This window comes from Ipomoea nil, unplaced genomic scaffold (assembly GCF_001879475.1).
Source record: "Ipomoea nil cultivar Tokyo-kokei standard unplaced genomic scaffold, Asagao_1.1 scaffold0684, whole genome shotgun sequence".
NCBI classification, from domain to species: domain Eukaryota; kingdom Viridiplantae; phylum Streptophyta; class Magnoliopsida; order Solanales; family Convolvulaceae; genus Ipomoea; species Ipomoea nil.
Window position 1 is genome coordinate 2840734 of NW_017617112.1, and position 10848 is coordinate 2851581.

Here is a 10848-nt window from a genome sequence, read left to right on the forward strand (position 1 = left end):
ATGATAAAGCCCTTGATGGATATGGGTTAGGCTAGCCTAATAGTGAAGCGAAACTATAACAACGGATAGTTAGGCCTAGTGATGGATGATAGGCAAATTATGTTGGGCTGCATGGTGCACACGGATGCAAAAATGACGTCGTTTTGATTAAAAATGTGCGTTCACTTAAAAAAAATCAGTTTCGATTCTCGATAACAGCATTATGTTGTGCATAATTTGAACTATATATCCAGAATCAATGAACTAAAAATCCAGAATCAATGAATTAAAAATCCAGAACCAATGAACTAAAAATCCATAATGAATGAACTAAATATCCATAATGAATGAAACTTTTATTAGCTTCCGAGCAGGGAAGCCGCTGAACGAACTAACTATCCAGCATGAATGAAAAAAAAATCAGTTTTGATTTCTGTCTAAATATCCAGAATAAATGAACTAAAAATCCAAAATCAATTAACTAAAAATCCAGAATAAATGAACACCATAATGTTGTTGAGGAGAATCAAAACTGATTTTTTTTTAGTGGGACACGCGTTTTTAGTCAAAACGACGTCGTTTTTTTGCATCCGTGTGCACCATGCATGGTGCACAACATAACAATTGTGGATGATGCTAGCCTAGTAAGCAATTGTGGTAGCTGCAAGGGTAATGTATGTTGTTTGAAGGTGCTTGGGATTAGATCATACCAAACTGATAGAGTCAGGGTATACGTCTCATTCCTTATCTGTGTGCAAGACAATATCTATATTATAGAACTCAATCATGGTGTGATTTGAAAAGATATCAAATGATGATTTCTCCCATAAATAAGAGTCATGTTCTCATAATGTACATTCATTTAGCAACAATATTCCTTTACTTATTTTTTTTTTTATTTCACTTTTAATTTTTCATTCTTATACTTAAGTCAACTTCTTGATTTGTCTATAGAATACAAACTCTAATTTCAACCTCTTCCAAATACAACCTATTGAATTACTGAACTAAGCCCGTGGAGGCTTAACTCTAGGATAGAAAATAATTGATTTTAAAGTTAGAGATTAAAAGTGATAAAATCACAATATATTAAGGCACAAAAATGATATTAATTCAATTTGAGGGGTTAGATGGGATAATAATAAAAGCAAGAGTATAACGAAATTGACTAATAAGATCCAAAGGACAGCTGAGTAGCAGGCAGACCCACTTCTTTCGCGGCACTGTCGTGTCAGTTGCCTTTGCCAACTCTCCCCATCGCACTTCTTTGCCGATATTCACCGGACCGGGCTAGATCTCCCCTTCAATTCTTCATCGGAATCTCCGCTTCCCTGCTCCAATGGATTCCTCAGACGACGAGGGAGAGGAGTACCTCTTCAAGGTGGTGATCATCGGCGACTCCGCGGTGGGGAAATCCAATCTGCTGTCCCGCTACGCCCGCGACGAGTTCAACTTGCACTCCAAGTCCACAATTGGCGTGGAGTTCCAGACCCAGACCCTCGAAATCGACGGCAAAGAAGTCAAGGCCCAGATTTGGGACACCGCCGGCCAAGAGCGTTTCCGCGCCGTCACCTCCGCTTACTACCGCGGCGCGTTTGGCGCACTCGTCGTCTACGACATTACCCGCCGCACTACCTTCGAAAGCATCCCTCGTTGGCTCGATGAGCTTAAAAGTATGTCTCCATTTCTTTGCTCTTTCAGAATTCTTGCATCCATGGTGCCTGTATATATGCCTCAATGTGCTTCAAAAGCTTGGGCCTTAATGCTGAATAGAAATTCTTTTGTTGTTAGATTTGACAATGGCATACTACATATATATGTTCTATATAAACCTTTTGATGATGATGATTAGCAGATAAGCAGATTAGAGCCTTTAGATCTGAGTGAGTGTTTTATTTTCTTCTCTTATTGTTAGCCCACATGCTTTTCAAGATCTTTATTTTAACTTCTGGGAAAAGTACAAGACTGGTAGACAAAGTAAACAGAAAATGAATATAAATGTTTCTTGATTGAGAAGGTATCTCCAATTTTGAGAACAGAAGCTAAATGATTTTTTTTTTTTAATAGTTTTTTAATCTTGCAAATACTTTTGGAGTTTTGGGTTAGCAACTTTTAGCGTGCTTCTGAAAGACGTGTCTAACGATCCAAAATGCTTTACTTGATCCATGGAACTCGGGCTCTTTAGTTTACTAAGATGAATGCTGAAGAAATCTCTTAAGCAGACTATTAGTAACACTTGGTGTATGCAAGAGAAACGTAGTGGTAATGCTAATTGGTACGGCCTAAATTATAAATGTACTGAAGTTTCTTGAAATAGGAAGAAGGAGAAAAAGATGAAATCTTTATTAGGGAAACTATCACATTGGTGGTAACCTATGTACCTAGCGAGATGGGGTATATATATAAAGAGTCCTGTACACCTCTGTAGTGCCTCAAAAATAGAGGCTTTTTTGTTCTTGACTTTTGACACTCTGTATTGACAAATTGAGTGAAGACATTATCCTCTTATGGAAGAGTTTGATTGATTTTGAATACCTTATTATACAGAACATCTGCCCAGCAAAGAGTAAATAATTAGGTGTAACTTATAAACAATTTAAAGCTAAATCTCTTGTTTTCTTCTACCAAAAAGTGGAATTTTACAATTTTATTCCTTTAAAAGTTTATACAAATATGAGATACTGATATTAGGTATCAAAAAATTAAATTAATAATAATATAGGGCAACTTGATAATGACTAAAATTATTCTTTTTTTTTTTTTAATGTAATAATAATGCATAACTAACCTTCAAGGCCTGGCCTAGTGGCAAAGCCCTTGAGGTTAGGGAAGGCGTATCTGGTCACAGACACAGAACTATGCCTTAACCGTAATCTAGTTTAGATCAGCTATATGGTTCTATTTTTGCATCAATTCTCTTTATTGCTAGTCCAGGTACAATCCCTAGCACTAGCCTCCTTTTCTAAACAATGTCTACTCCTATCTCTTAATCAATACTTCTCAAAATATCTTCAACTAGTCCTATTGCGCCTCATTTCTAAAGTGATCCGTTCTTTTAATATACCAAACAAAATATGATGCTTTATTCATACACATCCATCATAGCATGTCAATGTTCTACACTTTTTGGGATCGAGCCTGTCCTCCATCCCCCTTTAGGTTCCTAATTACAAGGTAGTGTAAGCCCTACCGAATTAAAATATCCCCCCTGTCCCCCTCTAGATGGTGAAAAAATGTCCTTTCCTGAAAGTAAGACTCTAGGGGGGTGGGCTAGTTTGGGATTATTGTTAGGCCTAAAGTCCAGATCAATGTAGCTGTATGGCTTTTCTTGAGTGGTTTGCTGATTCTTTAAATGGTTATAGTGTAGTGGGTTGAAACCGGGGGTGTGGTTGAGTGGAAGGGAATCAAGGGATTCATCCATCCTTAACCAAAGGTCAAGGGTTCGATCCTTGGTTTTGGATGTGGAGCAGCCTTAAATCTCCAAGCCAATTGTTCCACCCAATAGAGGTGCCTACAATTCAGCGAGGGCGACGGTAGAAACTCTGGGTACCCCAAATAAAAATAGTGTAGAGGGTTGATTTGACTGAACTTGGGGGAGGAAATAAACAAGTTTTGATCAAAAGACAACAATAGCTATAAAGTTAAGGTTTTGGGGGACGGGACTGATTCAGGGGATGCAGTTTCAATATGTGAAAATTTTGTGCTCGTTACTGCTCATTATGCAACAGCTAGATGTGTTTTCTGCCCCTTATTTTTCGCTTTCCTATTTCAAATTACTTCCAATGTTTCATGAAAGTTTGGGCTTAGAAAGAACGGTTATGATGCAGCACATTCTGATACGACTGTTGCAAGGATGCTTGTGGGCAATAAATGCGATTTGGGGGATATCAGGGCTGTGACTGTAGAAGAAGGGAAAAGCTTGGCAGAAGCCGAAGGGTTATTCTTTATGGAGACATCTGCTCTGGATTCGACGAATGTGAAGCAGGCTTTTGAGATCGTTATTCGGGAGATATATAACAACATTAGCAGAAAGGTTTTGAACTCTGATTCTTTCAAGGAAGAAGTGTCTGTGAACCGTGTTAGCCTTGTCAGTAATGGCCCCGATGGATCTAAGCAACAGAAACAAGGCTATTCTTGTTGTTCCAGGTAACCGGGTTTCTACACCATTGGTTGTCACGCACCATTCATATCTACACACGGGAACCTGTGGGTGAAAAACAAGATTGGATTAATCACCGCTAGTGTACAATTCAAGGTCTTGTAAAGGTTTGTTTAACTATTTGGTTTGGTTGGTTTGTGGGTTCATTTGTTTTCATTTTTGAATTTCTGAGAGATCTCAATTACATGAAAGGTCACATATACAACCCGTGAAAATTATAGTTGTATTTTTTTTTTTTTTTTTTTTTTTATGGATCCATCATCATCAATATATCTTGTAAGTGAACACTATTTCTCTGTTAATTATGTGTTTCAACTGCAGTTGTTTCAGTTTACCTATGAATTTCTTTACTCCTGGGTAAAGTTCAAAAGATTATATTCTAATGATTGTATATGAAACTCAGCTATATGGTCATCTTGTCAATAAACTATACATATCTTGAACTTTTGGATATTTTATATGTCAATTTCACACCAAATGCAGGGATGTTGCCATTCATGTTTACCTAAACTAATGTTCTAGAAGACTAGAACATGTATGATGTATCCAATGGACCACTAAGCTTGTATTGGCATCCCATGGAATCAACTAATTTCCTAGCACTTTGACCTATATGCCATCAAGATTCTCATCATTATTGCAAGGGTAGTTTTATTCAATCATTGTTTTATGACAACAAATCATGATATCTTTGGTATTTGGTACTTAGCTAGGGCTAGGCTATCTCCATGTTTTAGTATATGTTTTTTTATTTACGAAAAAACTCACAGCAGTTAACCTCATGCTTAAGGGACGAAGTGCTGAACCACCACACTAACTATGTTGGTTAATATCTATTATCCTTGATACACATAGTAACACGTATCTCAATCAATAATAAGTTGACACATCATCATCTCACAGAGTAAAGTAAAAGTTATAATCAATTTATTTTCTCTCTTCAAATTAATATGTTATGACCTACTTTCCCTTTGATGATGTGTCAATGTATCATTAATTGAGACACATGATGACGCAATATCTAAGGGATACCTAATCTTATCTCCGGAGGGGTTGTGGCATTGATGAGAAAGAACATATGGAAATTAAATGGAAGCTGCAAGCATATAAAAAGAGTAAAGATTCTTAATAATGGCCATATCAAATCTATAACACAATTTTCAACCATTTCTCTTCAATGCACCAGGCCAAGTGCTTCATTGTGGAGGGTCTGCACAATATCACTGAGAACCCAAAATGCCCACTACCATGTCCACCCTTTATCAATGCTCACAAAAAGAGATTATCAAATCAATCCTCAACTAAACTTAAGGGTTGACCTAATAAACAACTATTACTTGTTAAACATGCTTTTAAGGTATAACAAGTGCCAAGTGCTAAGGACCTTGTGGTCTAGTAGCACCAAGTTGCTTTCCCATATAGTTGGTTGTGGGTTCGAGCCTCAGTGAAGACAGTATTGACTCTTTGTGCTTCAGTAGGTATTTGTTGTTGTTCTAAAATATGTTGAATCTCCAACCCCAATGGCCCCCACGCTCCGGCCCGACAGAGCTTCAATAGGTATTTGTTGTTGTTCTCAAAAAGGTTAAATCTCCAACCCGGGCCCCCACGCTTCGACCTGACAGAGCATCTGGAAAGATATAAATCATGGTAACTCCTCTGAACAAAGAGGATAGACCTTTACTCACTGCACACAATGAACCCCTCATTTTGAAATTGTATTTGTTGTACACTAGTAAAGGTTAGTCAAGTATAAAGGTCAGATACCCATATTTTTAAAAATAATATTTTTATTAAAATATAGCTAAAAACACAGTTTCATTTTCACAAGAGAAATGACCATTATATTAAAGTATATCAAACTATATAATACATGAAGCTAGCTAAGGCTTCTAGAGGCTTTAGCATTCTTGATATATATTAAAGTACCTATCTTACCCAAGCTTCCATATTAGGTGGGTTTGGAGAAAGATTAAGACATGATGGAAGACAAAGTCTAATCCTCCACAGTCTAGTATTTTATTCTTTTTCTCAAATGAAATTCTATTGGAGCTTTTCTTATCATTACATGGGCTATGGGGGCCTTCCTAGTGTCCAGAATGAGATCTCCAGTGCCTTGCCTTCTCAAAACCATTCTTGTAGTAATGGTAGTCCTGGAAGGTCTGCTCGATTTCAGCTTGTGTGTTCATCACAAAAGGACCATACTGAACAACCGGCTCGTTGAGTGGCTGTCCACCCAACAAAACGAATCTCAGGGGTGTGGACCCCTTGTTCCATACGCTCAGGCCCTCTCCCGGACCCAAAACCAAGCAGTGGTGAGCTGATGCAGGCTGTGAATTCGGGACGCCAAACACCCCCTCTCCTTCGACGATGTAGATAAACGCGTTCCATGATTCTGGGATGCTTTGGTGGTGTTGAGATGACGGGTTTAGAGTGAAATCGAGGTACATTGTGGGAGTTCTTGTGTAAACCGGGGACTTCACGCCCATCGACTCTCCTGCTATAATCTTTACTTCAACCCCATCGCTTTCTGCACTTGGGATGTCTGCACTCAACAGTTCTTGATAATTTGGCTCAATCCTACAGCATTTGTTCAGTAGGTCATAATTATCACACTTGGACTACAACTGTCCTTAAAAGACAACCTTTTCAAGGTGTAGTGAACATAAGTCAACTTTGATGATTAGGAGAAACCTTTTGTATCAACTTTTTTCTGTTCCAAGAAGAAATAACAGATAACAATACAACACCATATATCTTACTTACATTTTGTCCTTGGAGGCAAGATTGATCCACAGCTGCAACCCCTTTTGTGTACCTTCCCCTACAGGCATTTCAGAGTGAACTATACCTCTCCCCGCCGTCATCCACTGCATCAAACAAAAAACACAAAGTTCCTAAACCACATAGTTCATCAAACATTGTTTACATTTTTTTGGAGAATCCCATAGTCACTGCCCGAGGGTGTACATTGGGTAAATTCCGCCTTATGACCCTAGCTGGCAAAAGACCAGAATCAGGTAGACCAGTTGCCCATAGCTGTCGGGCTCAAACCAAAAAGGCCAATAGACCCTCCCGCCTGGATTCGAACTTGTAACCTTGTGGTTATCAAATCAACAGACTGACCAACGCCGAGAACCAAGTCATCTATACCTGCACATCACCAGTTCCTATTGTACCCTTATGCCCAGCAAAATCTTGATGGGTAAAAGCTCCCTAGACAAGGAAGATAAATATAATTAGCAACTCATCAGGGCTTCCTATATCTATCTATGTATGTATCCAATTCCAATTTTAAGATCAAAAATTTTACCTCCAGCATATATGTTACAGTCTCAAAGCCTCTGTGTGGGTGGTCAGGAAATCCAGCAGGCAATGATACTGATAAATGACAATCAAACAGAGTAAAAACCCAAATCCATTCCACATAAAATAGCAATAGTCAATAGAAATGAAGAATCTGGTGTACCTTCAAACTCATCCAGCATCAGAAATGGGTCAAGATTCTTCAATTCAGGCCTGCAAATTCAAATTTTCCCAAACATAAAAACAAACAACCAATCACTACCTGGGTAATGAACAAATGCAGACAAAATGCCAGAACTTTACAAGAATTGGAAAACCCAATTGGCAAAATCTCCACCCAACCAATACCAAGAATCCAAATTATATTAATGAAATCAAGAATGGTACCTTCCAATGCTTCTTCTAACACGGGCACCATCACCCTCGCTCTGTTGCTTGGCCAAAACCTTCTTCACAACCAATCTTGGGTTATCAAAACCAGAATGATCATCAGATCCAGAAGACATGGTGATATCTTTTCTGATACAAAGGGAAACCAATAACACAAAAACCAACTGATACAACAGTAAAGACAGTAAGATTTTTCTGGATAACTTATTAGCTCTCATACAAATATAAATTTTTTTTCTCTTTTTCTTCTTTTCTGGGAAGTGAATATATAGGCGTGGGTGGGTGGCTCGTGCGTGTTCGTTTGTTGTCTGCATTCGTAACGAATTTTCTTATTGCAGATGGGGAGGGGGAGGGGGAGGGGGAGGGATGGGGGGGGGGGGTGGGGTGGGACCCGCGGCTTGATTCGAATGGATAGATCGTAGATGATGAAATGATGATATCAGGATCATGTCAGGATGATGAAAGAAATCTCTTTTGTTTTGTGAATGTATGAACTAATGAAAGTGCTTTCTTATAAAGTCAAATACTTCATAGTGCAAGAGGAAAAAATGTTCTAGAAGGATTTGTAATTTAAATTTTGTATGTTGCGACGCCAGATTGTCAGTGCCACCCATATTAGACAACTAAAGTACAATCCTCTGGAATTTTTTTTTTTTAAATTAAAATAAACGAAATTACAATTAGAGCCGTCAAAATGGATTTTGCCCGTCTATTTAGGTAGGGGTGAGTTTCGAAAATAGCAGCCCATCAAGGAGCGGGCTTTTTTGACATGTCCCGCCTAGGGCCACAAATTATGCTATGGAAACGTGTTCACCATGCTTTGTGAACACGTTCCAAAACAGCGTCGTTTTACAAAAAAAAAAAAAAAAAAATTAATTAATGTGCTGTTAACGGCGTTTTGCATTTTATGTTCAAATTATGAATTTATATTTATTAAATTATGAATTTTCAGTTATGAGATTATGAATTTACAGTTATGTAATTATGAATTTTCTGTAAATTCATAGTCTCATAACAGAAAATTCATAATCTCATAACATAAAATTCATAATCTCATAAAAGAAAAATATTTATTAAATTATGAATTTACAGTTATGTAATTATGAATTTTCTGTAAATTCATAATCTCATAATAGAAAATTCATAATCTCATAACAGAAAATTCATAATTTCATAAAAGAAAATTCATAATTTCATAACTGCACATTCATAAATTCATGCCTGCACATTCATAATTTATGAGTGTTGAAGAAGTTTGCGCGAAGAGGAAGTGAAACCGTAAAATGTGAAAATGAAGAAGAAGTCGCGCTGTTAATTTCAAAAAACAAAAAAAAAAAAAAAAAAAAAAAAAAGATTGGTGGAAGATAAAGGTGCCACTTAGGAGCACCGTTACCGTTTAGGACCGTGCTCACCATGGCATAACGATTGGCCTAGGGTCGCGCGCTGCCCGCCATTATATATAACTAAATTTATATAAATAATAGTCTTTTCTATGCGCGATGCGCAAAATTAAGTGCCCAACATTAGTATTCGATGTTAAAATCATAGTTATACATTTTTTTTAAATAAAATTTTATAATTTTTTTTTTAAATTCATAAAATTTATAGTTGCAAAAATTCATATTATATATTAAAAAGTACATTAATAATTATGGTATAATTAACAATTTATTTATTACATATTCTAATATAATATCTACATATACTATTACAATTAAAACAATTAAAGAATGTAAGAAAATATATGGTGGATGCAAGTGTACAATAACGGTGATGGAAATAGATATCAGAAGTTATAACGGTAGGGGCATTGTTGTCCAAAAAATTATATACCACAATATTTATAGCTTAATGTATCAAAAAAGATAACATAAAAATGGACATAAATGAAGGGTACCAACCTTCATTCACACTTATTAGATTTTTAGATTAGAAATTATCTAAATTTTTTAAATACTAGCTAGTTCAACCATTATTGTTGAATAAATTATTATGCATAAAGAAATTTATAATTTAAGAAATTTAGATGTAGTAAAAATTTAAAATTTTTAATTATAATGTAACCCAAAGATATTGGACGATTGGTAAATATGATGTAACCCAAAAATCAAAATGCTAAAGAAAGTATTTGGTTATTCAATAGTTTGAAACAATAATTTATTCCAAACCACTGAAAATACAAACCTTGAAATTTACAATATTTTCACTTAGCGTTTTTTAGAATGATTTTTCCAAAACACCTCTATATTTAAAAAAAAAAAAAAGTTTACTCTACAGCCATTTCGACTCCTTGAATAACAAGAGCCAGTTTCGCTGGCTCACTGTTTCCATCAACGGATGGGCAAGCTTAATTTTTAAATTGGAGCCTTAAGGCTCCTTTTATAGGAGCCTCAAGGCACCCATGTCACTTTTCCCACAGTAGAAAAAGTGACAAAACTAAGGGGAGTCGAACGTTCGGTTCCCCATATGTTTTATTTATTTTTTATTTTTAAATTTTATTTCTTTTATTAAATTATTATTATTTTTTAAAAAAATTATTATTATTATAATAATAATTATTATTATTTTTAAACTATTATTATTTTATTAAAACAATTATTATTATTATTATTATTATTATTATTATTATTATTATTATTATTATCTATACCTTAGGTCATTTTACATGTTAATCTAAACAGCTAATTTTTCAAATATATTTTTACCAACCGTTGATATAATTCGTTGGTCAAATTCACTAACGCTAACCGCTAATTGCTGATTGTCAGACAAGGACATTGTGAGGTAGTTTCTCATTTCAATTTGTTGTGTGTTTTGAATACTCTCTTTGTCAACAAATCCCTCAAGTAGTTAATATGATTGGCTTTATTAATTATATATTTTTTAATTTTTTCATGATATTAATAAAATATTTGGTAAATAAATACTCCGTATATAGCATTATTTTGTATTATAACTTTGATATTTAATTAAAAAATAGTGCACAAAAAAGATAATAGACAATGTAGTGGATATAA

General features: G+C 35.6%; 2 protein-coding genes across 2 annotated transcripts; one reads left to right on the forward strand and one right to left on the reverse strand.

Annotated features, from left to right (window-relative positions):
• Positions 1-1165: 1165 nt before the first annotated feature.
• Positions 1166-4465, forward strand: LOC109175215 (ras-related protein RABA5c-like). Its single transcript, XM_019324475.1, has 2 exons — positions 1166-1652; positions 3807-4465. The coding sequence occupies exons 1-2, from the start codon at positions 1319-1321 to the stop codon at positions 4127-4129; spliced, it is 657 nt and encodes a 218-aa protein (XP_019180020.1). The 5' UTR covers positions 1166-1318; the 3' UTR covers positions 4130-4465.
• A 1475-nt stretch (positions 4466-5940) lies between these two features.
• On the reverse strand, positions 5941-8127 carry LOC109175092 (pirin-like protein). Its single transcript, XM_019324341.1, has 6 exons — positions 7829-8127; positions 7605-7654; positions 7449-7516; positions 7289-7351; positions 6902-7005; positions 5941-6715 (listed from the first exon to the last, which is right to left on the reverse strand). The coding sequence occupies exons 1-6, from the start codon at positions 8047-8049 to the stop codon at positions 6223-6225; spliced, it is 999 nt and encodes a 332-aa protein (XP_019179886.1). The 5' UTR covers positions 8050-8127; the 3' UTR covers positions 5941-6222.
• Positions 8128-10848: the final 2721 nt, after the last annotated feature.